The following is a 27,416-nucleotide window of genomic DNA, read 5'->3' as shown; positions in this document are numbered from 1 at the left end:
CTGTGTTTTATGTTTTAAATTGTTTTAATATTGCAAATAGTTTGATTCTGTTTTAATGTTGACTTTTGAATGTTTTCATCTATATTGTACGTAATTTAAATTGTAAGTTGCTTTCAGTTCCCATTTGGGGGAAGAGGTGGGGTATAAAGATGCTGCTGCTGATATTGTCATTTTAAAATTAGGATGTGCCCCTTCTCACATAAAGAAACAAACTATTTAATGATTTTTTTAAAATCCATATACAAAATGCACAGAGAACGCAAAACACCAAATCACTGGATTAAAACTAAACCCACTGCATTTTCTTTAATCAGGTGAACAGCCCCAACAATTACAGAATGTAAAGAGCACTGTCTGACACACCCATCTGTTCTACGGTCAAGGAAAGGTATGTTGTTTCTGACTTCGACAGCAGCAAAAGGCGTGAAAATTCATTTGAGTGAGACACAGGCCAAGCTTCCTGGGCTAAGCCCTCTGTCCTAACTGCAAATGAAATTAAATAAGGAAGATGAGGTAATGCTCAGGACCTTACGTTCAACAGAAATATATACATAATCCATCTGAATTATCTAAAATGTTGAAAAAGCAAATTTTGTGAACATGTTTGTGTATGAACGTATATGCATTCTGACTTATGGCAACCTTAAGACAAACCCATCATGATGTTTTGGGGGGTTGAGAGTGTGAGACTTGCCCAAGGTCACCCAATGGGTTTCCATGGCCAAGCAAGGTATCAAACTCTGATCTGCAGAATCAAAGTCCAACACTCAAACCACTACACCACACTGGCTTTCATATATGCATATATAATAAGCAAATTAAATGTTTTCTTACTATGCACAATTTTACATGCATAATTGTGTATATAATTCATTAGGAATTAGGTAGACCTTGGGAGAGGAGGGGAACTTTCTTCTAGCCAGTGGAAGAGATACTACTGGGAAGCCACTGGTTTCAGATAACCTTCTGGTTCTGGAAATTACACCCTACGCTGCCTATGCACATTCAAGTATATTTCTGAAGTCACATCAAAAGACTGGAGAATTGGCTTTTAAAATGAAATCAAATGTTCTCGAGAAGCCACCATGTGAATCCATTGCCACCAACTATGGTGCTATGAGGCACACAGCACCTTGGAAAAGACAGAACAGGGAAGCTGGGTGGGAGCTCACGGAAATCCTTGGACAGACAATAGGAATGTACTCAGGAATGTACTACAGCACCCATTAATGGAGAGGAATGTCGCAACCAGTAGACCTCCCACTCATCATCTGTTCTGGTTGATCCCTCACACTTTGACACACTTTGTTGTTATTTTTTAAGGCTCATCTCTATCATACAGTGGGGGCTAGAAAAGTACACTTTCATAGGAGAGAGGGGTTCTGAAAGCCTTGACAATCTAAGATTCAATCAAGGTCAAATAAATCATCCCTTAGTTGCAACCTCAGGCATACCCTGATATGAAAAAGCTTTGTGAGAGAGGAAGGAAGACTCACCATAGGCCACAGGGGTCAGCTTCAGCACTGTGTGAAGGGGGCATTTCAAGTAAGGCATTTCCTCTGGGGAGAAAAAAATGCAAGACAACAAAGTGATGAACTGGACAAATAAATCTATTCTACAAATACTGCATAACCTACAACTGTCAGACTACAGCTCCCATCAGCCTCAGGCACTGCAGCCCAGGTTGAGGAAAGGATTTGTGGAGTTACAAGAAGAACAAGAGGTGAACAAGAAAAGAAGGTTAAGAGGTGACATGATCGCCATGCTTAAGTAACTGAAAGGATGTCATACAGAAGAAAGAAGAAGCTTGTTTTCTGCAGCTCCAGAAAATTGGTCCTAGGGAGCAATGGATTCAAGCTACAGAAAAAGACATTCCACCACAACAATGAGAAGAAATTCCTGACAGTAAGAGCCGTTTGAAAGTGGAACACACTCTACTGGAGTGTAGTGAAGTCTTCTTCTTCAGAGGTTTTTAAACAGAGGCTGGATGGCCGTCTGTCAAGGGTGCAATGATTATGTGTTCCTGCATGGCAGAGATTGCAGGGCTGCATGGCCGTTCTGGTCTCTTCCAAATTTAGGTTTCTATTATTCTATACTCCCTGGCAACAGTGCTTAGGTATCACAGCCTAAGAGTTTAGAAGAATAATGAGTGCTGCTGTTAACACCTGGCCAATGGCTGGAATGACGAGACACACACCTGCACTCTTGTCAAGGAAGTAGGCCAGAAGACACCTCATGACTGCCTGGTGACAGATGACAAGGACATTCTCCTGTCTCTCCAGCTCCATGATGACTGGTTCTAGACGCTGCACCAAATCTTGGTAGGACTACAGGAGAAGAAAGAAGACAAAGAACAGATCAAGATGATGCAGAAGACAGAAGAACTTGCAGCCAAATTAGGCTGACAAGGAAAGTGAGATGGCCTTTCTCCTGATGTTGACCATCACACATATTAAAGATTTTGAAGAGACCAGAAACCCAAAGATGAATAATTGCCAGTACAGTGAGCATAGAATACTTGTTTAAAAAAAAGTTGGTATAAAGAAAGGATGCAGCCCTCCAGATGCTGTTGGACTACAATTCCCAACAAGCAGAACCACCAATGGTGAGGAAGGCTAGGTATTATACTCCAGCACCTGGAGAGCTGTACAATTCCTTGGTGTTTAAGAACATTGTTTTATTGCTGATTAATGGCATACTTTACAATTCCTAGCTATAGTTGTAATACCTACTAGTTTCAGTTGTAATAACTACTAGCCCCTCCTTCCACAGGACATACCTCTCCTGATGGATAACGATAATAGTATTTGTCCTGGTCACGCAAAGCAAACTCTTCAGGATACTTCTCCTTTATTTCATCATAGGTCATCTCTTCACATACACCCTGTAAGAAGCAAAGAGAAATATTCCTGCTGCTGCTGCTGCTATGGTAGCCCTTCAAGCAGAGATGGGGAGGACAAGGCATCCATCCCCAATTGTTCTGTAGTCTAACAAGGCATCCATCCCCAATTGTTTTGTGATATTCAGCATTAGGAGGAACTTGCTGACAGTAAGGGCTGTTCGACAGTTCGAACACACTCCCTCGGAGGGTGCTGGAGTCTCCCTCCTTGGAAGTCTTTAAACAGAGGCTGGATGGCCATCTGTTGGGGATGCTTTGATTGAGAGTTCCTGCATGGCAGGAGGTTGGACTGGATAGCCCTTGTGGTCTCTTCCAACTCTATAATTCTATTATCTGCAGTGAAGAATTGATACAGTCTGACATTGCTTTAACTGCCATGGCTCAATGCTATGGAATTTTGGGATCTGTAGTTTTGTGAGATATTTACTCTTCTCTATCAGAGAGCTCTAGTGTCACAACAAACTACAAATCCCAGAATTCCAATGTGACAGCAACCCCAGGCTACTTATGTCCTGATATCTTCCACTGGTTCCTTTAAAACCGAAATTCCTTTTGGAAGGAGGTGGTTAGGGAAAAGAGGACAACTTTCCCTATCAGAATTTCACTGCCAGCCAACAAAGCCAATACTTACAGCATCAATTTCATTCAAGGCTTTCCACTGCTCATAGGGCAGGTCAAGAGCTTCTGCTGTCTGGATTGTCCTCTTCAACTGGCTGGTCCAGACTTTGAGATCTTTCAGATTCTGCTCCTGGACAAAATGGTTCAGTGCAATGGAAAACTAGAAAAAGGAAAATAAGGAGGGGAAAGATTATGGAAATGGCTTCTGATTCTCTGTTAACCCTCACTCTCATCAGGGTTGCTTTCAGAAATGGCAAGGAGAGGATCAACTGTGTCAACAATAAAGCAGGTATGTTTGCACTGAACTGAAGCCAAATTACATTGGGCCCTCCACATTCGCTGGGGTCAGGGACAAAGGACCCCCATGGAAGTGGGAAAAGTGGGGGAGGGACTATTTTCTAACCTGAAAGAACACCTCTCTAGGAATGTCTATGTCCTCCAGAACAACTCAATGGTCAACATCTGCTGGAAGATGACCACAGAATTGCACGAGAGGACTACAAATGGCTAGAAAAGTTTTGTCTAAGAATCTCTAGGTCCTCCAGCATGACTGGTCAACGTCTAGTAGAGTTACGCTGGAGGACCTAGAGATTCTTAGATAGAACATATCAAATCCATTAATAAACAAATCCGGAAAAGTCAAAGCCACAGATGCGGAGGGATGACTATATACAGAAAGAAACCAATCCTTCACCCCAGAAGACAGGACACCTTCTAGAGTCCTACCTTTTTGCCTCTACTAGACAGCCCTGAGTCTCCTCCAATCTTCCCTTTGAGATTGTGTTCACTCTCGCCATGCCGGCACAAGTAGATTGTGCGGGGCTGGACATGGATGTTCATTAAATAGTAGACTATTCGACTCTGGATATGGTCTTGGACCCTGTTTACTAGGTACCGCCGGCCAACATCAATCACTTTGATAAGTGATAACTCTCTGAAGAAGAAAAGAAACACACCATGCAATGAATCAAAACCATCTGACCCAGTGAAATGTCAAATACCAAGATGGTGGAACACGTGTGATGTTGCACAGAGACCTTAGAGAAGGAACAGCCCTGTCCAAAATTTTTAACTTCATGAAATGAGCAACTCAGCTGCCATAGTGGTCAACATAAAACCATTTTAAGAATACACAAATCCCATACAGTCAGAGTGGAAATTGTGTGGACCTCCAGGTGCATTAGTCCCAACACCCCTAACTAACTAATAGTTAGGCCAGTAGTGAGGAATGCTAGGAGTTGCAGTCCAACATCTGCCACATGATTCCCACCCTGATTCACAAATTGAGCCAATGATTTCAATAAGCTCAGACCCTACTGAAGTGGGGATTTTTCTCCTTTTCTGACTTTCGCAACAGAGTAAGAGCAACTAACTTCACTCCTTAACCTGAATGTAGATTAAAAGATGCACTGTACTCATTCCAACCTTCTTGCCAGCAAGCTCACAAAAACAATTCAATGCTCTGGATTTCCTGTTTTGCATCTCAGTGCATTTTGATAGATTAAAATCAAGTGAGTAAAATTGTGAATATTTTCTGTGTGTACCTAGTGACTTTAGCAGGAATAATAAGCTTGTCAAAACTATTTCTTCATCCATTCTTCATTTTTTTCTCCTCCTAAGAGGAATTCTTAAAACAAAAATTTTAAACCTTTTTTTTTCAAAAGAGTATATATATGTGTGTAAATTTAAATGCAATTTAAATATGCAATTTAGTTTTGGTTGTTTTAAAAAAGGAAAGACTATACCACAGTGAGGAGTGTTTGAGTTTTGGATTAGGACTCTGGGGGACCAGGGTTCAAATCTCCACTCATCCAAAGAACCCACTGAGTGACTCTGGCCAATTCATGCTCTCTCAGCCCAAGAGAAGGGCAATGGCAAACCTCCTTTGAAAAAAAATTACCAAGAAAACCTTAGATTAGGATTACCGTAAATCAAAGTCCATTTTTAACAACACCAACAAAGTATCCTTACCTGTCATAGTCATCTGGGTCAAGAGGCTGGTAACTGGACTGGTAACAGCTGATCCTCTTCATAAAATCTTCCATAGCATCATTTGAATTGCAGTCCTTATAATCTGGGCTAGACAACTTGACTTCCTAAAGACATACAAAGGGAGGAGAAGGGAAAGAAAATATAGAGAAATAAGATTTGGCATAAAACCAAGATAATTTTACTGCTGTGTTGGCAGAAGATGATTCAAGTCATCGCAGTGCTTCAGTGCCAGTTATAAGAATGTGATGGAGAAATTAGTGAGCCATTTTAGTCTCATGGGAAAAGGCTGATTCAAACAGCCCTTCAAAAAGAGAGCTGGACCTATGATCACGAGTTAATCTGAACAAGGCAAAAGTGAGGATTGATCATCTGGGAGGCCAGTAACTCTGCTCAGCTTCTGATCTAAAGATCCACTGTGGCCTGACTCCTTCAGGGGGTGGAGAACGAAAAGCAAACCATCCTTTGGCCACTGGAGCTCTCCATGCCGTCACAGTATCATGACTGGTCTAACTTTTACAAAGGAGCTAAAAGGCTGAAGGAGGACTTACTCAAAGTCACTCATTAAGTCCAAGACCAGGTAAGTTCAGACAAGCCCAGTATAAACCAAATCTACTCAAGAATTCACCAGGTCTACCAAATCTTGGAAAAGTTAATTTTAGGGCTATGAGAGCCAGCATGGTATAGTGCTTTGAGGATTGGGGAAAGGGTCTGAATACCTCCTCAGCCATGGAAACCCACTGGGTCACCTTGAGCAAGTCACACTTTCTCAGCCTCAGGAGGAAGGCAAAGGCAGACCCCCTCTGAATAAATCTTGCCAAGAAAACCTTGTGATAGGTTCACTGTAGGATCCATGTAAGTCAGTAACAACTTGAAGACACACAACAGGGCTACAATTCCCAGGTAGGGTTTCTGAAAATTGTAGTTCCAAATAGAACTTTTATTGAGTCTGTTCAATATCCAGCTCCCTCCAAGCCTGGACTGGACAAGATTCTTGACAGAGAAAAGACACTTTTCATGCTTACCATAATGTTGGTGGCAACAACGGTTGGATCATTGCAGATAGATTCAATGAAGAACACCTGGTGGGTACAGGAGGGAAAAACACAAATAAAAATGGCAGATAGCAGAAACATATTTGAAGACTTTTTTTCAAATTATTAATCCATCTACTTCCCTTTGAGCCATTATGACAAAAGCGACCACAGTCATTTTCATCACTACCTTGGGGTTGTTTTACTCACTTTGAATCCATTTTCTTTGGCAAAATGCAAGATCATTGATCTTCTCTCTCGGGTTGTGTTTGTAGCATCAAAAACCTTTATTGCAGAAAACAAATTTTAAAAAGTTAGAATGCTTATTCTAAAAACAATAGGCATCTTTTTAATAAGCTGTTTCTCCCAAAGGAGAAGTCTAGAACCTAGCAGTAGAAAAATGGATCACTGGCAAATTGGACTACTGAGTACTGGCTGTCTTGTGAAGAAGACTGGACTTTAGAAAGCCGCCTTATATCAAATCATTTAGCTATCTGATCCCAGATGGCACGAACTGCCATCATATCCTCAGGGACATATTTTGAAAATGACATATTTTGAAAACAAAGACTTGGAGACGCTGTTGGCTGAACCAAGAACCTTCTGCATGCAAAGTATCAATTCTAGCACCATACAGAAGGACTCTACTCCAAGCAAGAGGGCAAAGCCAACACACAGAAATTGAGCTGTATTCAGGAATCCTAATGTTTGAGAGATCCTCAGCATGACCTCTTACAAATGTAAAAACACAGCAGTGGAGCCAGGAATAGTCAGAAAAAAAGAAAGAGTGGTTCAGACTGAAGATTCAACTGAGCAAACCTGGAGAAAGGTTACTTTTTCAAACAACATCTTCCAGGATCCCCCATCTAACACGGCCAGTGGAAATGTGGGCAGTGAGGTTCTAGGAGATGCAGTCCAAAAAAGCAAACTTTTCCAAGCTTTGTTCCTGAGCGAAAGAGTGTAATGAACATGTTTTTTTTACTGCAGACCAGTTGCACATAAATGACCTAATACTGGAGAGAGAACATCATTCTGCCAGAGGCAGGGCCATAAGGGTTTTTGTTGTTTTAGAATAACAACCAACCACTCACCGCAATCTGACCCCCTTCCTCAGACAAGTACAGTTTGACGTCTCTCAAGGCAGCTAAGGCACACTGCCTGCAACAACAGGAAAAACGGGTTAAGGACACTCCAAATTACAGAGCAAATCAATCCATCTGTTTCAAAATCCTCCCCAGTTTCATCCCAATACATAATTCAGAATATGGTGGACTACCAAGGAAGTGATGCACAGAGGATTGTTTCCAGGGGAAATACCTACAGGGTGGTATAAGCATATTAAACTGTGGCTGATTAGTTAACACATTTATATGATGCAGCAGGGGTTTGTACAAACAGCTAACTATGTCCGGTCATTACCATTCTGATCAAGAGGAAGTGAAATTTCTCTGCAGATTTATCCTCCACAATGAGGATTAGCATCTTACTTAGCTGAGAGGTATGGATGAGCTCAAACTATTTTACATTCCAGACTTTAGTGATGATTCCACTAGAAATAACAATTGCACCACTCCTGAGATAGTTCTCTCATCTGAATTCCGCAAACCCGTTTCATATTTACTGAGCTGGACTGGGGGCCACAAGCTGTACCACAAATGTCTTCAACACAGACATGCATTAACAAAACAAGTATCTGGATGCTTCCCTGACTATCCAAGGAACAGGAAATTAGGTAGAGGGGGTATTGTGTCTTGTGCAAACAGTCAGCTTGAACAGTCAATACAGAACAATGCTTCTATTTACAAAAGGTGGCTTTCAGATTATACCAATTCCTCATAATGCTTTTCATAATGACAGAATCTTCCCTTGAGGGATGCTGAAGGCATAAATATCACAGACGCGTGGGGCCTGCAAAACTGGGGCTGCCTTCTGCTCACCCTGCAAATATTTCAGTGCCTCAGTATTTAATAGCAGAAAGATGGAAGAGGGATTTATCTGGGACCCAGGGTATGTGGGGGACACAGTAATAGGGTAGAAAAGGCTTGGCCTTTGCCATTGGATGTCTATTTTTTTTAAAAAAAATACTATTTAAAAAAAATGTTTTTAACTCTCTTCCAATATGATGAGACCAGACAGAGCCAGCTTGCCTCCTTTTTGTCCTCACACTTTCACCTTGACTCTTGATCTCTATCTTTGCCACTGTTGTTGTTGTTGTTGTGTGCCACTGTTGTTCTTTTGTGCCTTCAAGTCATTTCCGACTGATGGTGACCCTAAGGCAAACCTATTAAGGAGTTTTCTTGGCAAGTTTTGTTCAGAGGAGGTTTGCCATTGCCGTCCCCAAAGGTTGAGAGAGTGTGACTTGCCCAAGGCCACCCAGGGGGTTTCATGGCCCAGCAGGGAATTGAACCCTGGTCTACAGCATTATGCTGGCAAGAACTAGCTAGCCAGGACAGAGGACATTTGCAGAGTCAGGCACTACTCGCAATTGTTACAGATGAGAAAGCATGGTGGCCTGATATGAGGAGCTCTTGGACACATAAAAAGCCATACCTCCTAATGCACCTGAGACAATGTTCTACCACTTGTTAATTTGACTACAGAGAACCTGAGTCAAAGACTTCCATCTGTCAAGCAAAAGCAAGGTCATCCTCGCCATTTCAGTTGGGTGAAAAACAGCCTTTAATCCAGAAACAGCCCATGTCAATGGGGCAATGAATCCATTCCAGCGCTTACTTCATCCTTTAAAAGTGCTATCCAAGGTGTTGAAGTTATGGGAGAAATTTGGCATCTTGGATAGTTCCTCCAGAGCAGATTCACAGTTCATTAAATTGGAAGCCGCAATCTATTAAATCAAATATATGTTGCACTGAAAAACATGTCAGTCCCAACAAGGGCAACTTGTTTCTTTTACCTTTCCTACTCAATAGGGTTTACCAAAAGGAAACAGACCATCAGCAGCAGCAGTATCTTGCATCTCCGCTCTGTCACTTGCCATGTCATCTTGGGGCAGTGTATTCAGTGGTATAAAAGGGTATTGCCACTTGGATGGCTGCAAGAATGACAAGGGGGCACTTGGCTCAATGGAATTCACAACCAGAGTCACACTTACTTGCGGACTTTCATCGCCTCCTCATTATCAGGACGAAAGAAGTTGTAGGAACTGTAATGTCTGACAGCCTCCCTGCGATATTCCCCAACGTTGAACACTGCAAGGCAAAGTAGGTAGGAATAGTCAGAAATAGCTCTCCAGGTGAGGTGCCCAAGCAGCAAACCAATGAAATTCAGTGAGCTTCCCAAAGTAAAAAGAGGCTGTGTGTATTCTAGAAGGAAGTGAGGACCTTATCTGATTGCCTCCAGGGCATGTAGGAATGTTTTTGTAAATGGATGAGAATGGGTTGAGTTTAGCTTCCTCCAGGTAGTTTATGTGCACAACAACTGACTTGCACAAATATGAACAGGCTGGTAATAGATTTATGGTGGGGGATGTTTTTTAGAAAGCTGAACAAGGGACAGATAAATTAACAGGATAGCCTTCTCCATCTTGCTGTCCTTATTTTGGGATGGAATCACAGCATTTGTCTCCCAAGAGGCTCATCACATGGACATATCCTGGCTTGTCCTAACTGAGGCTACCAGTCCATCTAGGTAAATAGTTCCCCACCTTTGGTCCTCCAGGTATTTTGCACCATGTGGGAGTCACCCTAGTGCCCCCAATTTTAAAGAAACAAACCTCACCTTTTGTTGGAACGCCAATCCAATTGAGGTAGCGTGTCAGCTTCTTGGAAATGTAGGTTTTTCCACGAGCTGGGAGGCCAACCATAACAATCACCGTAGGGGAATTGGTAAGCTGCGGGCCACAAGCTGCGAGGGGCACAGGAGAGAAAGACAAAAGAAAAAAAGTGCTGGTGAGATAACTTAGGTTTAATGTAAAGTCGAAGGCTCTCATGGCCGGAATCCATAGTTTTTTTGGGCTATGTGGCCATGTTCTGGAAGAGTTTACTCCTGACGATTCGCCAGCATCTTTGCTTGGCATCTTCAGAGAAAGAAGAAAACCACTGTCTCTCAACTGTAGTCCCACTGTCTCCAATAGAGGAAGAATGCTAACCTACTGCACAGAATTATTGCAAGGATTACCAAGCTAATGTATGCAAAGTATTTTGCATAATGACAAAATGTTACACAAATGCAAATTCTATTGTTATATATTTGGTCTCTCCAAAGACCAAGGGGCTTGTGGAGACAACGGCTTCCAATCTGTCACACATCTGCCTTTCTGCTTCAGCTCTGAGACAGAATGTCGACTAGACATTAAAAACTGCAAAATCTTTTGACTCATCATTACAACAGACACGTGCCAGACAAAACAGTCACTGCAGAGGGACTGGAAAAGAAAGCATATTACAGCAGCCAAGCTCCTACACACCACACACACACAGTCACACTTATCCTACTTAGTGCAGGCTTGTTTGTATATGGCATAGCTATGGGTGCTTTTGTCTTTGTCCTAATCACACATGCAAAGTTTGGCATTTTTGAATTCTAGCCCTTATGGAAGGGTGGGCAACTCTAATAGGGGCCAATTTTTGGACTTGTGCCCTTACAATAAGAAGTGCCACTGCATCTTCAGCCATCTGGAGGCGTTTAAGAAGAACCTGAAGACTCATTTATTCCGCCAAGCTTTCTCCCACATGTCCTGACTGTTTCCCCCATGTATTGTGTGTAGTATTGATGTATTGTATTGCATTGGATTTTTAACCTTTTATTAATTTTGATTGATTCTATATGGATTTTAATAGTTATGCTGTTTTAAGTGGGGTGTTTTAACTGGGATGTTTGTCTTCTTTTAATTTGTATTGTATTACATTTGTATTGTCTGTACACCGCCGTGATCGTAGGAACGGCGGTATAGAAATAAAATTTCAATCAATCAATAATAATAATAATAATAATAATAATTTTATTTATATCTCCCACTTCTCCCTTCGGATCAAAAATCAGTCCAAAATACGTCAGTCCAATGGCTCCTTCCAATTTTTACTACAGAGCTGTTTTTTTAATCTTTGAGGTGCATTTGTGGGTTGGAAGGGTTAAAAGACAGAGAAATAGCCTATTCCAAGCAAATATTCATTCTCTGTGAATGGCCTTTTCCCCCAGTTTGAACTTGATCTGCTGTTCAGGTGTCTCTCAGGTTGAATGTTACAAAAGCTTGCAAAAATTCCTCTCTTTTTTGGACTATAACTTCCAGTACCAATTCTTCAGCTGGGGAGTCTGGGAGCTTTAGTCCCAACAAGGAACTTTTCCAATCTCTGCTGTACCTCAACAGAGCAGAAAACTATTTACATGTAATATAAATTTGCCTTTCTCCCCCTCTGTTGCAATATTCGCAAGCCTGGCATGAAAGATGTTTGTACCTCTTGGGGTGTGGTCCTATCCGGTACATCCCTATGGCAACAATAGGCAAACACATTGTACAATGCGGCACATGAGAGCATGACGACCAAAGGATCCATCAAACCGCCCTTGTCATCCCTGGCGAAAACAAGTGTGGGGAGAAAGGTGAGCTTTTTGCACCCATGGATGGCACACCAAATGCCCAAGAGTTTTGGAATGGAACAATACCAAGTCCAGGAAAAAATCCCTGCCTTACTTTTCTTGCATTCAAAGCATCTTTGGGGTGAGGTTTCACTTGAGAACAAAAAGTTCCAAACAATGAAAAAAAATGCAACCTGCCAGCATCTGCAAGAGCCTTGCAGCCTGCAAATGTCTATGAGGGAATTGTTCTGTAATAATTTCTTCTATAAAGCCGCCCTGAACTTGCTAAATTGGAAACTCAGGATGCAGGCTGCTTCTAATTACAGTTATGGCTTGAACAAAGGACTCTACAAGCAAGCAAAAACCCCTATGTACACCAAAAATGAGCAGAATGAATTTAGCTGGTTTATTTTGTTTCAAAGACAGATTCAGCCAAAGCATACTAGTTCAGAATAATGATCCGAGTGTTTTGTTAGTGGACTAGTTTTCTCAATGCTTGGGGGAGCAGAGCTCACAGCAACGTCTGAAAATGAATGGAAAATGTACATAAGCACCTTCATGCAGAAAACTAATGAAAATTAGAATGCTTCCATGCACATGCAGAGAGCATCATTCACTGCTGATTAAATGCAAGCCACAAATTTTCCACCAACAATTAATATTAAGAGAACAGAGAAGTACGGTCAGAAGAAAGGGGCTTCCAGACAGGCGCTGCCATCATCACCATCACTGCAGCTTTCTGAGTGTTCGGAGAAATCTATCTTTTGGCCAGATGTAGGTTTTGCATTAGGCAGGTACCAGCCACTCACTAGTAGTCAAATCAGGCTTTCATGCAAAACACTGCCTGGAACTGAAGAGCATCTCTCAAGAGACTCCCAAGCCAGCTTTCTCGCTTCCCTGCTTTTGAGCAATGCAAAACATGCTTGGGTTATAAATATTAATCAGAAATGCAAAAGGAAAGAGGGAACTGATTTCCTCATCAGTTGTTCCCATGGGACAGTCTTTTATCCCTGTATTTGCGCTGCAGTGCAGGAATGGACTGGAACTTAACCTCTGAGCCCACATTTTACACTGTGGGCACCAATTACTAACCAGAGATGGAATGAAGGCAGATATAATTAAATTCTTTCTTCTGCCAAGGCTGAGATACACATACAGTTTTCTGGCCAAGTGCACCAGGCATTAAAATATTACTGGGAAACTGCAGCCAGTGTGGTTGCACAAGCACTTACTTCCATGAATGCTTTTATTCCTGTAGCACTCCAATCTTTTGAATTCCAGTCAGTCTCTGTCTGATCAAGAGACCCAGAAGCCTCTGGGCTTCTCCAGATTTGTTTGAAAGGTTTCCGAGAATGATTCATGCTAGTTTTGATCAAACAGTGTAACTTTCTATTACACACAGGGAGTTCATTCACTTGTCAGGAAAAGATGACACCCAGCCATGTATACTCTAGCACAGGAAAATACGAAACTATACATGCCAAGGGGGTAGGGTAGTAAAATACTGTACACTAAGGATAAAAAGGTTCAAAACAACATCCCAGCCTACCTTCCTTGTTTGAGAGGGCTTAGCTGCACATGCAGTCCTGTACTCTAGGCACACAGTGATGGAGTTTTAAGTAACTTTAAAGGACCCAAAAATGGTACAGAAAGGCATTCCACCATTTCTACTGAGAGTTACCAATCCAACAAGTGGTGAACACAGTTCACTTAACACAGCATTCCATGATGACAACAGACCTACTGGTTCAAGACAGAACTCCCATTTCCTCCCACCAGAACTATAGGAAACTGTGTTCAAATTAAACTATGAATTTTTCTTACATTATCCAGCTTCAGGCTCTTCCCTGAAGTGTGCCTTCAAGTCATTTTAGACTTAGGGCAACCCTAAGGAGAACCTATCATAGGGTTTTCTTGGCAAGATTTCTGCAGAGGAGGTTTGCCATTGCCTTTCCTGAGGCTGAGAGTGTGTGACTTGCCCAAGGTCACCCAATGGGCTTCATAACCAAGCTGGGAATTAAACCCTGATCTCCAAGGTCATAGTCCAACTCTCAAACCACCACGCCAAACTGGCTTTTTATTTATTAATTAGATGATGATGATGATGATGATGATGATGATGATGATGATGACAACGATGATGATGATATTTGCTCATGGTCTCTTAGCCTGCTAGTGGTCCCAAGGTGACATATGTTAAATAAGGATAAAAGCACTGTCTTAAAAACAAACCAAAACCATTTTCTTTAAAAATCAGTACCTAAAAATCAACCGATTAACTCAATAGCAAGGGTTAATCATGGTTTTAAAGACCATACAAAATAGTACAACCTTGGCTACCCACTAGAAGCTAAAAGGGAGTGTTAAGTGGCTTGAAAGAAACAGGGTTCTCTCATACCGAGTACTGCTATATGTATATTATGCTTAACTTGGGTTTCCTCCTATATTATGAAGTGGATAGAGAAGCAAAATTGAAATTAAAAACAATACAAAATCATTCAAAAACTATAAATATAAACTTTTCTCATCCCTTTCTTGCTCCTTTCTCAGATATCCACACTTTTTCCTAATTGATTTTTTTTAACTTTGTATTTCAACTTTTGTCATGCTTCTGTACTGTTTTTAATTTGCCTAACATGTCGCTAACCACCTCAAGTCCCTACAGCAGGAGAAAGGTGGGAAATAAATACACATTTTAAACTTTGTAAATGGTTTGGGTTTTAACCTTTATACTTTTTGAATGCTTTTGCGTAGTTTTCAATTTGTATTGTTTCAAATACGTCGATAGCCACCTTGAGTCCCGATTATCGGGAGTAAGGTGGGATATAAAGAAATATTTTGTGATCATTAGCTTCTAATGGAACAATGACAGAAAGAATGAATTTTGAATATTTTCAGACTTTCTACTAAAATTAAGTTTTAAAACAAGGGGACCCCTCTCCGACTGGTATGTTAAAAGTGTGTGCATACAGAGTCAAGTGTGCATATATGTGTGTGTGGTCCATGCATAGCTCACATGCATAACATATACAAGTGAGTTCTCACGGATTCAGTGCCAGAAGATGCCTCTCACTGTCTCTCTCTCCATCCTTATCCCTGCCTCCTCCCACCTACACATCTCGGCCCATTACGCATCCTACGTGGGCGACGTGCAATGTGACATAAAATGAATGGACCGCTGCTAGGAATTCTGACTAAGGCATCTCTCCACAGCCAGCCACTCTCTTGCTAGGAGGAGGAGGAGCCAGGGAGTTAGGTATTGCTCAGACACACACAAAGCCAGATGCCATCTGAGGCCAGCAGAGCGCATGATGCTCTTAAAGGCGAAGTCACTCCCTTCTTTGCTCTTCCTGGTTTCATGCCATTTGCATCAGCTTAAGAACCCCCAGCATGAGCCTGAACAGAGTCCTAGATTCTGTTAGCCTTCCTTTTGAAATTCCTCCTTGTTATTTGGAGTGGAACGGTTGTTCGTCTGGGTTTTGGGGTTGTTGAATTTGTTTGCTGGCAAAGTGGCAGTGAGTTAAGAAAACCTGGAGAGTTTGCCAAGATTCAAACACAGAGACAAAAGAATCAGAGATATAGAGTAGACATTTTCCCAGTGTTGCATTTTTCTGCAGAAAACTTTCCATGCATGCATATAGATAGATACACACACATATATCTAGCATTCTTCCAACAAGGCAAGCATTGACAAATGTAGTGCACACTTGCCCATGGGAGAAATGAAAAATAACATATGACAACCTCTCCTGAGCAAATATACTGTATAGCAAAATAAATAAATATGCAATATAGTGAAAAAAGGATGCACAACTAGTTATACTGAATCAGAATTCCTTTTCAGTCTGAAATGGAACTGATAAATAGTGCAGTAACTTAGTGAAGCAGAAGGTATTAAGTACAATTATACCTGAGCAAAAGAAAGCTAGACTGTTGACATAATATATATCAGGGGCTTCTCTCTTGAGATATGTAGTATGTGTTATTATTTCAATATGTTATATTACAAATATTCCAGGAAAATAATTTCCACAAAAAAGTGTTGAATGTTTTTGAATAAAACATTGAAATGTGGTAAATCACACATTATTTAGAGCTCTGGAACTTTTTCCAAAAATAATTTTCCAGTTCAACCTTATCTGAAAAACCCACATCACCATCAAGAACACATGGAAAATCCAGGGACAGCAAAGATGCCTTCCCAAACACGAACATGGAAATCTCTGAAAAAAGCAATGCTGTCTATGGGCCTGGATGTCAAGGGAGAGAAAAAATGGGATTCCGTGACTTAACAGCATTGTTTCGTTTTTGCTTGAACAGCTACGAATTTGATGAAGAACTCGGATGGACAGCTCACTGAACATTCATTTGAAAAATGATCCAGCCAAGTATGCATCTCATCTATGTCTTCTATGCTCCCCTGCTTCACTTTCAGTTTCCAAAATTCTGCCTCAAGCAACAGGAGAAGGAATATCCATCCACTTTGAGCCTTTATAATTTTTATACTGGATGAAAGCATCCAGTTAAGACTGCAGTCATAAATCATACCTAGAGACATCATATAAACACAGAGAGAGAGATGGATAGACACAATCAAGGAAGCCGCAGCCCTAGATTTGTAGGACATTAGCAGGGCGCTCTTAGACATCTCATTCATACAGTCTGCGGAAGTCAAAGGCCAACCTGACAGCAATTAACAACAAAGACACAAATCCCCACTGAACTCAGCAGATTTCTTTCAGATTTACAGGTCAACAGTTGCGCAGCACAGCAGTAAAGCTGATCACCTACAAAAGTCTCATTAAGTGAATGTGGCCGACTTTGGAGTAAAAAGGTTTCCATCTGGGGTCTTGACATGTCTCCAGAGAAATATAACTGAACAAAATTTTCCCAAAACTAGACTGATCTTCCACCAGAAAAAAACGAGCAAACGATGTATTTGAATCAACTGCTTTTTTAAAAACAACACAGAACCCTATAGTTATCTAGACAAAAGTAAATTTCATACTTAATGACTCATAAGTAAATTTCAGGTTATTAATACTTTCTTCCAGGTAGATGTAAACATGACTGCAGCCTAGATCGTTTTGTAGTCCTCCCACCCAACATACTAAAGCATTGATAGAAACCATCTTTTTCCAAGAAAGAAATTTGAAAGACAGTAAATATGATTCACCCAAAGTAGAGACACTTGAAGTGTTTCACAGACTTCATCAAGGGAACATCTAAAATGTACTTGGAGAGTCTACAGCTCCCTTTTCCCTGCTGTCTGGGGATGATCGGGTTGTAAATCGACATCAAGTGCTGTCCAAAACACTTGGACAGCTCCTGCTTAGGGAAGGTTGTTCTATGGGGGTATTCTTAATGCAAAGCTAGTGTCACATTACAAAGCCAGTTTTAAAAGTGGCATTTTAAAATGGTTTTGAATCTCTTCTTCACTTTTGATATGCACATCACATTGTACTTCACTCTGGTAACCTTGATGGGAAGAAGAGCAAGTGACAATTATTTTTTAATAAAATATGTGACATATTGAAACATGTGTGGTCCCCAGGCTGCAAACTAGTAACCCAAAGACATACAGCCCCAAACTGCTAACCAACTGTCACTGCCTGCAGGGTTTTAATCAGAAAGAAGCGGTCCTTTCAGGACAACAGATAACAGAATTACTCATTTCAGCATCATCTCGATGCACTAAGGGAAAGTCCAGTGGGATTCACCTGGAAGCATGCTCCATCCAAAGAACAGAAGCATGGAGGAAACAGTTCAGCATCATTTATCCTCCCTCTTTAACCCAATATACATTTATTTTAAAGAGGCAGGTTATGTGCACAAAGAGAATATAAGTGATCCTAACTCCCAATGGCCAAGGGTAAGGGAGGATCACTTATATTCTCTTCCTCTCTCTCTATGGCCATCCTTCTCTCATCCAAAGCAGTCTTGTGGTCCAGCTGGTAGTCGGCTCAGCCAAGAGGTTGCATCACACTGGAAGACCTTAAAAATGCTCATGAGATACAGAGCCAGGAGAATGAATGAATGAAACAGGCTCTTTCCCCCACCCACAACTCTAAGGATAATTGCAGTCACTGGGTTTTTTTTATTAAAGGCCATATAAAGGAAGGTGGGATTGGACGGAGATTAACTCAGTGCCAATTCAGTCAGTCAGTCTGAGTAGGAAAAGCTCAAAGTTTGCAATTCCAAAGGCAGAATAATCCAAGACTTGCTTTATAGAGTAGAGGAGGGAATTGAAATATTATCTGGTCTGGATATCGGAACTATCATACTAAGCTACACAATGCATGGAGTTGTGTTGCATTAGAAGACACCGTGGACAAGGCTGTGTGCATTTGAGCTTATTTCTCTCAAGGGAAGGAGCAGCCCTCATCTCGGATGAGCTCGCAAGTTGCCTTCCCATGTGGCTGGGCTCATTTCTTAAGTTATAAGTATTATTATTTGTAATGGTACATCCATGTTCTGCTTGCGGCACATTATACTCCGGCATGCAGAGATGGATAAGCATTTGTAATGCATGTGAGAGAGTGTTGGTTTAGCTTCTGCTGCGGGGGTCAGACTAGATGACCTCTTAGAAACTCCAAAACCATGACTACAGAAGGAGGTGATTGCCAGCGTATGACGTGACGTATGTAGTCCTGAAGGAAAGGAATAAGAGAAAGATATAATCCATTCTTTGGAGGAGGGGGGGGGGTAGAAGTACTTTTCAAAGTGTTTCAATTTATTTTATCCTCACAACAGCCTGACAAGGAAGGCCAGAGTGCTTTGCTTCTGAAATGGGGGCTAGTCCAGTGACCTGCCTCCTGTGCTTGGATCCTGTTGGACTGTGGCATGGGGACAAAGGCGTGTTGTGTTGTTGCATAATCCATCACTGTTTTCATTATTTGAAATGCTTCAGGTCATGGATCCAGGCGCAAAGATGACAGATAAGAAACGGGGACACATGTGGCCCCACAAGGCTATTTTCGTGGCCCTTGACTGCCCTTCTCCTGCCCTCCTAAATGCCAAACCAACTCCCTTTCCCAATAGAGTCCAGGGTGCGCAGCTATCCTAACTTCACAGGAGGACAAGGCGATGCAAAATGTAGGACACACTGGCGGAGGAGAAATCATGGAAGGTACCCCACCAAAGGAAAGGCTAGGAAACACTTCTCCCAATGCAAATGGGTGGCCCTTTTGGAGGACCAAATGGAGGAACCTTTGGACTTGCTCCTGGAGGGGAGGCTGGGATGGAGGACAGGTCCTGGAAAAGGAGGACCCCTGGTCACCCTCTCCTCCCCCCCCCCAGCCCCAGCCCCAGCCCCCGCAGCCTCCCAGCTCCAGCCAAGCGCAGCGAAGCAGACAGCATCCCAGGTCAGCCTCAGCCTCATCCCCTGAGGAGGAGGAAGGAAGGAAGGAAGGAAGGAAGGAAGGAAGGAAGGAAGGAAGGAAGGAAGGAAGGGAGGGAGGGAGGGAGGGAGGGAGGGCGCTGGGGGAGACGTGAGCCCTGGCCCTTCCCTGCCTGGCAGAGCATCCCTCCGTCTGAAGGCGGCCCACGTGCGCCTCCTCCCTCGCTCCTCTCCCCACAAAAGAGACCCACAGCCATCCTCCAGAGGCAATGCATGCTGGGGCCTGGATCAGCCCAACCGGTCCTGGGTTCGAATCCTGGCTCAGCCATGGAAACCACCGGGGGGGTGCTTGGGGGGGCAAGGGCCACTCTCTCAGCCTCAGGGGAGGAATTCGAAGATACAGCCGGGTTAGTCTCTACAAACAGGACATGGAGAGATCTGTGAGAGGGAGGCCAAGGCAAGGGCCACTCTCTCAGCCTCAGAGGAAGGCCAAGGCAAGGGCCCTCCTGGCACCCCCAGGACCCCCGCCCCAAAGCCCCCTCTCCTGGCAGCCTCCCTCCCTCCCTGCCAGCCCCGTCCCCTTCCCCTGGATCCGGCTTGGCTACTCACATCTGTGGGGCAGGGCTGGGTGGTTGTCCGGGGGGAGCCAAATCTTCTGGATGCGGCTCTGGGTCAGTTCCATGGGCATCCTCCTGAAGAAGGGACCAAGAGCAGCGGGGGAAGAAAGAAGAGGCCAAAAGCAGGGAGGAGGACCCTCCTGGGATCAGGCCTCTTGCCCCCAACCAGGGGAAGGGAAAAGCAAAGCCCTCTTCAGTCCCAGCTGCGAACAAAAGGATGGGAGTCAAGGCCTCGCCAAAATTGGGGGCAGGCAAGCCTCCTTTTCCTCTTCAGTCCTAAGGAAGAAAGGGATGGAGCTCCTTGCTAAAAGAAAAGTCCATCTACGTTTCCCCTTCAAGGGAAGAAAGGGATGGCAGGAGGCTCCTTTCAGGATCTCTTTTCCCCTCTTCGGTCCTAGAGAATAAAAGGATGGGAGCAGATGCCTTTCCAGTCCTAGGGAATAAAGGGATGGCAGCCAATTCCTTGCAAGGAAAGAAAAGAGCCAGCAGGAGGAGGAGGAGGAGGAGGAGGGCTAGGAGTGCTGCTGCTGCTGCTGCTGCTGCTTGCCTTCCTTCCTTCCTTCCTTCCTTCCTTCGGAGGCTGAGAGGGACTCTGCTGCTGCTGCCGCCAGCGCTGCTGCTTTTTCAAGAGACCGGCCGGCAAAAGGCCCGTGACGTCACTCCTCCCAAAGGGCGGGGGACATTCTGGCGCCTGCTCTCGCTTCCCAGGAGGAAGGAGCCGTCTCTCTGCCGCCCCCCTCTGGCCCTTGGCGGAACTGCAGGGGAACAAAAGGACTAGAGCAAGCCATGCTTCGCTGGGAGGGGAGTGGCCCCTGCATCCGCACTGCAGAAATGATCCAGTTTGACCCCGCTTTAACTGCCCTGGCTCAGTGCTGTAGAGTTTTGAGAACTGTAGCTTTGTGAGACATTTAGCCTTCTCTTACCAGAGAGCTCTAGGGCCACAGCAAACTGCAACTCCTAGGATTCCATAGCACTGAGCCATGGCAGTTAAAGTGGGGTCAAACTGGATGGTTTCTGAAGTGCAGATAGGGCCAAACTGGATTATATCTGCAGTGCAGACGCAGCCAAATTGGGGTCAAACTGGTTTGTTTCTGCAGTGCGGATGCAGCCAAAGTGGGGGTCAAACTGGGTTCTGTCTGCAGTGCAGATGCAGCCAAACTGGTGTCAAACTGGATTATATCTGCAGTGCAGATGCAGCCAGTTTTTTTCAAAATAATAAATATTAATTATCTCTAGCCTCTCAGTCATGATTTTATAAAGTATGGTAGATAAGAGACACTCCAAAAGCAATCCTGCTGCCAGGCTTAAGCCTTTCCCAATTCTTGCTTGGATTCATTTGGAAATACTTACCCGCACTGCAGAGATATGACACCTCTTCAACTGCCATGGCTCAATGCTGTGGAATTCTGGGATCTGTACTTTGGTGAGCTATTTGGCCTTCCCTGTCAGAAAGCTTTGGTGCCACAACAAACTACAAATACCAGGATCCCGTAGCATTGATCCATGGCAGCAAAAGCGGTGTCAAACTGCTTTATTTCTGCAGTGTGGCTGTAAAGATGTATAAAGATTGTGGCCTTCGACACTTTACTTCTTTCACTGAAACTGTAAGGACAGTATAGGGCACTCCTGCGCATGCTTACTCAGAAGTAAATCTCCGTCCAATGAGATTTACTTTTTAAAAATGCTTTCATGTTATTTTAATTCTGTGCTTGGTTTAATTATGTTTTCAATCTTTATATGACTTTAATTTTAAAGCTGTATCTCTTTTTACCTTTGTAAGCCACCTTGAGTCTCGCATTCAGGGGGAAAGCAGGATATAAATAAATACATAATAGAAAAGCAGGACCGAAGTTGGACTTGGATCCTGGGTTCAAATCCCTCCTTTATCATGGGAACCCACTGGAAAGGTCACACTCTCTTACCCCAAGAGGAAAGCAACAGCAAACCCTTTCTGAACAAAGTAAAGGCACACAACAATAAATGCAACAACAGCAACATCCGTGTAAATATGCGCTGGACAGCAGCCTAGCAAATCATTTCTATAGATATATACCCAGCATAAGCCTCATTGAGTACTCAAGTACAGAATTACAGTATGAAAGTGCTGAACTTTGGCAGGATCATACCTAAGAAGAAAAGCAGACACATTTCTATATGTATTTCCATACTGTACTATCAACATCCATTATGTAGAATCAAAATAATTTTGAATTCTGGGGAAGCTTTCCCCCCTCTTTTTCCTCATGAGCCAATGCTTCAGATGTTTGAAGGTAATTTCAAATAAATAAATAAAAACATTGGAAATTCATATTAATGCAAAAATACACCTGGGTGAAATTTTGTGGGTTCACTGATTATTTGAAGCAAATTGCCAACTTTCTGAACCACCGAGCCCACATTTAAGAAATCTAGAGCCTGGCCCCAGATCTGTAGTAACTGAAAGCAATGCAACACATCCTTCAAATGAAACTGGGCAACAAAGAAATCTGTCAAAACTTTGCTTTGAAATAAATAGTGGGAGGTTCAAATGTTTCCCATTACTATTTTTAGATGATCTGTAAATTAGCCACTTTTGCTTTCCTAGTTTGTCTGAATGGTGCATGGATTTTAGTATGGAATAAAATAAGAAGCAGCCCTTTACAGAAAAGTGAAGGCAATACTATGAATGCAATCTTATTTCCTGGATGAGAAAACTCAGCACGACTTGCGTCAATAGTAAATATGCTTAGGACTGCAGCATGCGTACATTTCCTGTATAGCAGGGAGGTGTATGTAAAGATAGAGAGTCTCATCTAATCCATTAGAAGGAAGTGAAACTTTAAAACAGAGATGTAGAGAGATCCTGTAGTACCTTTGAGACTAACTGAAAGAAAGAGGCTGGCAGCAATGAGCTTTCGTAGACTAAAGATGCGTCTGAGGAAGTAGACTTTAAGGAAAGCTCATGCTGCCAACTTGTTTTTCTTTCAGTTACTGTATATACTCATGTATAAGTCTAGAAATTTAAGTCAAAAAACTGACCCTAAAAACCTGAGTCGACATTGTTATTATTATTATTATTATTATTATTATTATTATGCTTTATTTATATAGCGCTGTAGACTTATCCATGGGTCAATGAGGGTACTGTACTTTAAGTCTCTTTTTAAAAAAGGAACCATCTCCTGGGGAAAAGCAAGAATGTCATCTGACCTGGAATCATTGAATCCCCTTTATTTTCTCATCCATCCAGCCTTTAGGATGAGCACAAACAGTTATGCCTGCTGGAATGTTCTGAGTTCTTTGGCATTGTTTTCCTATGCTTCATCCATTACATCCTTTGTTAGGTGTCCCTTTTACCCTCAGCTTATCCATGGATCATATCAAAAGCCATAATTTTTGTCCCAAAACTTGCCCTCGACTTGTATGAGGTCTACTTATAGTTGCGTATATACGGTAGTCTCAAGATCTCTCTACAGACATTCTGCAGACTAACACGGCTATATCTTTGAATTCTATCACTCTTTCAAATAGATAGTTGAAATATAGTATATAGAAACAATAGAGTACTGTATAATGTATCCTAGCCTAGATTCCAAATGTACACATCCCAGCACGGAAATTCTGAGTCTCTTGCATTGTGGTTGTCGCTGTGCGCCTACAAGTTGTTTTGGACTTATGGTGTGGCTTAGTGGTTAAGACACCAATTCTGTTTATAAGAAGGTTCTGGAGACCAGGATTTGATTCCCAGCTCAGCCATAAAATCCACTGGGTGACCTTGACCAAGTCACTCTCTCCCAGCCTTACAGAAAGCCAATGACAAAACCTCTTCTGAACAAATCTTGGCAAGAAAACCCCATGACAGGGTCACCTTAGAGTCACCATAAGTCAAAAATAACTTGAAGGTACACAGCAACATAACAGAGATGTGACGGTCCAAGAAAGGTAAAGCTCAGGTGGTGCGGAGAAGAGGATTCCAATTTTCTCCAGTTCAAGAGCTCAAAAATGAAATGTTTTTGGCAAATTGAAAAGAAACGATGCACTCTACCTCCATAAGGGCAGCAAAAGGATTTGGAGAGCACAGATGAGCTGCTATGCCGCCCCAGGTGTTTTTGAACTATAGCTCCTAGCAACCCAAGACAATATAGCCAAGGGTGAGAAAATTATGGGAATTCCAGTTCATTGCTGAACAATGTTCAAATCAAAACTGCTAAATTTAGGAACACTGTTTTAAAAATCAGGGCAGGAAACCTGCAGGTATGTATGCACAGTGCCTCTGGACAGTGACCAATACTGGTACTGTAACCCTTCAGGCCTTGCAGTAATCAGATCCTGTGGGGTTTTTAGGTAAGAACATTCGTAGGCAGGCATTTCCAGGAATAAATGATGACTGATGCCATCCTGTCCAGTAGGGCTGGCTGCCATTTAGAGCCCAGCTATGTCCCCAGGGTGCATCTAATTATATTCTTGGTGGTGGCCAAGAGCCGCTTCCATACGCACAACATGTAGGCTTTGACTTTGTCTTTCTCAGATGGCAGACTTCTTTGAACTCACCGGGCAAGCTGTTGTAAACAGCAAATCCTCAGTTTGTGACCTAGTGACTACTCCATCTGAAATTAAGCAATGCTTAGGGCGTTTTCACTCATAATACAGTTGGCCCTCCATATCCACAGATTTCTTATCCATGGATTCAAACATCCATGGCTTGAACATATTAAGCAAACCTTGATTTTGCCATTTTATATAAGGGACATCAGTTTACAATCCATTACATTTAATGGGACTTGAACATCCATGGGTTTTTGTATCCACAGGTTGTTCTGGAACCAAACCCCAGCAGATATCAAGGGCTCACTATATGAGTGTAATTAGAAATTAATTGCCAAAATGATTGCCCAAACAGAACAAGGTTTAGTAGGCATCTAAATCCTCAGGAAGGTATTGCATCATGGAGGTGCCACTACAGAAAAGACCATGTCACTGGTCACCATTGGCTCCCCTCTGAAAGCACAAGCACTTAAACTGCAGCATCACAGAATCTTAGAGTTGGAGGGGATCCCAAAGGCTATTTAATCCAACCCCCTGCCATGCAGGAATACCCAGCTAAAACACTCCTAAAAGAAGCCCATCCAATCTTTGTTTAAAGGCCTCCAAAGAAGGAGAGTTCACCACCCTCCAAGGCGGTCTGTTCTAGTATTTCACGGTAAAGAAGCTCATCAAAATATTTAGCAGACTTTCTACTTGTCATTTGAATCCATTGATCCATGTTTTAATCTCTGGAGCATCGGCAAACAAGCTTGCTCTATCTTCCATTTACTTTATTTATTTATTTATTGAATTTATACCCCGCTTTTCTCCTGAGATTCAAGGCAGTTTATAAAATATAGATTCAGATACTTAAAAATGGCAATTATGTCACGTCTCGGTCTTCTCTTCTCCAAGCTAAATCTACCCAGATCCCTAAATTGTTCCCCACAGGACTTGGTTTACAGAATATGAGAGGAGAGATTGCTGACTTAAGAAATCTACTGTCTCATCTATAGCCTCATCTTTACTGCAAGAGGAACAACAGTGCACAACAACAGGAACAGAGGAGATATAAGGGTAAGAACAAAGGCTGGTACCATCACTTGGCATCCTTGCACAGCTGCCAGGACCCTAGCATCCTGACAGGTGATCTAAACTGTGCCAAGCAGCTGAGGTTCACTGCCTACAATTCCTCCTGCCCTTACATTCTACACACAGAAGCAGAACAGATAAAGATGCAGTGTGGTATAGTATTTTGAGTTGGACTAGGATTCTGGGAGGCCAGGGTTCAAACCCCTGCTTGGCCATGGAAACCTTGGGCAAGTCACACTCTCTCAGCTTCAGAGGAAGGTGAAGGCAAACCCAACCTGAACAAATCTGACCATGAAAACACCCTGTCATAGATCGCTATAAGTGAGAAATGACTTGAAGGTACATAACAAAGGATGTTACACTCATGTGGATTATTTTTTAAATGCTGATGTACAGGTCGAGTCTCCCTCATTCAGAAGTCCAAAATATTCCAAAACCCAAAATGTTCTTCATGGTTGGCTGAGACAGTGACACCTTTATTTTCTGATGCTTCAAGGTACACAAACTTTTATTTAAAATATTGTGTATAAAATTACCTTCAGACTTTGTGTATAAGGTGTATATGAAACATAAATGAATTCCATGCTTAGACTTGGGTCCCACTCCCATATCCAATACATGTGCATTTGGTATCTGCTGGGGTTTGGTTTAGGAAGGCCCCCTGCCCCCTGTGGATATTAAAATCAGTGTTGGTTCAAGACCTGTTATATACAAAGGTGTAGTAAGATAATATCTCTTAAATGGCAAAATCAAGGTTTGCTTTGGGGGATTTATATATTTTTAAAATATATTCCAAGCCCATAGCTAATTGAATCCATGGATAAAGAATTGTGGATATGGAGGGCCAACTGTATATGCAAATACAGGTATTCCAAAATCCAAAACACTTCTGGACAAGAGAGACTTAACCAGAAATTGAATGGTTTGAGCATTGGACTACGACTCTGGACTTCAGGGTTCAATTCCCAGCTGAGCTCAGCCATGAAACCCACTGGGTGATCTTGGGCCACTCACACTCTCTCAGCCTCAGAGGATGGCAATGGCAAACTCCCTCTGAAGAAACATGCCAAGAAAACCCCATGATAGCTTCGCCTTAGGGTCACCATAAGTCAAACTTGACTTGCAATTACACAACAACAACAACCTGTACTAAAACATGGGAGGCATGCTTTGTCTTTGAGTTCTTCATTGAACTGGGACTATTGTAATTCTAATTCCCTGAAGTTGCATCTGTGTAAATCTGTTAGGCAGCACAGAATCATTTTTGCAATCCCCTCGCATCATCATCGCATGGTGCCAGGTAAGTGGGGTTTGCCACTGCCACTCAAGGAGATTTACTCAGGGATAAAACCCTACTGATTTAGAAAGCAAGAGCCCAGCCAAAGAGAAAGCAAAAGGCGCCAGCTGACTCACTCTGTGGCTCTGGCACGTTCCTCACGTCCCACATGATGCCACTGGGCCAGACCTGTCACTCAAAGCAGGATGCAGACAACACAAAACCAAGGAGCTGGGCAGAGGGACCAATTTTCCTCCTTCCTTCCTTGGTCTGATCACCATGCAAGCATGAGACTCTTGCATGCCGAGCAATGCCCTTCTCTACTTCTCCACTCCTGGATTTGCTGGCAGTCGAGCAGTCTTGGCAAAAAGTCCAGAAAACTACTATTACCCTACGTGTCAGCTCCCACATATATGGCTTTTGCATCAGGATCTCCTGCCCTAAAGCAAAACAAGTGCAGGGCAAAGGTTCACAAATAAAGTCAGTAAAGCACAACTGGCGGGAGCTGGGACACCTC

General features: G+C 42.7%; 1 protein-coding gene across 6 annotated transcripts in view; it reads right to left on the bottom strand.

The window, feature by feature from the left end:
• LOC149311633 (6-phosphofructo-2-kinase/fructose-2,6-bisphosphatase 3) overlaps positions 1-20,179 on the bottom strand; it is a 30,864-nt gene extending 10,685 nt beyond the window's left edge. For all 6 annotated transcript variants that reach the window (XM_089527502.1, XM_089527504.1, XM_089527505.1 and 3 more), the window contains exons 1-12: positions 20,021-20,179; positions 10,276-10,401; positions 9,650-9,746; positions 7,632-7,698; positions 6,751-6,825; positions 6,532-6,588; positions 5,489-5,613; positions 4,244-4,451; positions 3,531-3,677; positions 2,780-2,884; positions 2,198-2,327; positions 1,497-1,559 (exon numbers count right to left, since the gene is read on the bottom strand). In XM_089527502.1, the coding sequence (XP_089383628.1) occupies positions 1,497-1,559; positions 2,198-2,327; positions 2,780-2,884; positions 3,531-3,677; positions 4,244-4,451; positions 5,489-5,613; positions 6,532-6,588; positions 6,751-6,825; positions 7,632-7,698; positions 9,650-9,746; positions 10,276-10,401; positions 20,021-20,099 (1,279 nt within the window). In that variant the 5' untranslated portion in view covers positions 20,100-20,179. The remainder of the gene's footprint in view (positions 1-1,496; positions 1,560-2,197; positions 2,328-2,779; positions 2,885-3,530; positions 3,678-4,243; positions 4,452-5,488; positions 5,614-6,531; positions 6,589-6,750; positions 6,826-7,631; positions 7,699-9,649; positions 9,747-10,275; positions 10,402-20,020) is intronic.
• Positions 20,180-27,416: the final 7,237 nt, after the last annotated feature.

Source organism: Sceloporus occidentalis, unplaced genomic scaffold (assembly GCF_023333645.1).
Source record: "Sceloporus occidentalis isolate IW3139 unplaced genomic scaffold, rSceOcc1.0.p SCAF_5, whole genome shotgun sequence".
Taxonomy (NCBI): domain Eukaryota; kingdom Metazoa; phylum Chordata; class Lepidosauria; order Squamata; family Phrynosomatidae; genus Sceloporus; species Sceloporus occidentalis.
The sequence above is the reverse complement of the archived record's forward strand: the minus strand, read 5'-3'. Positions and strand labels throughout refer to the sequence as shown.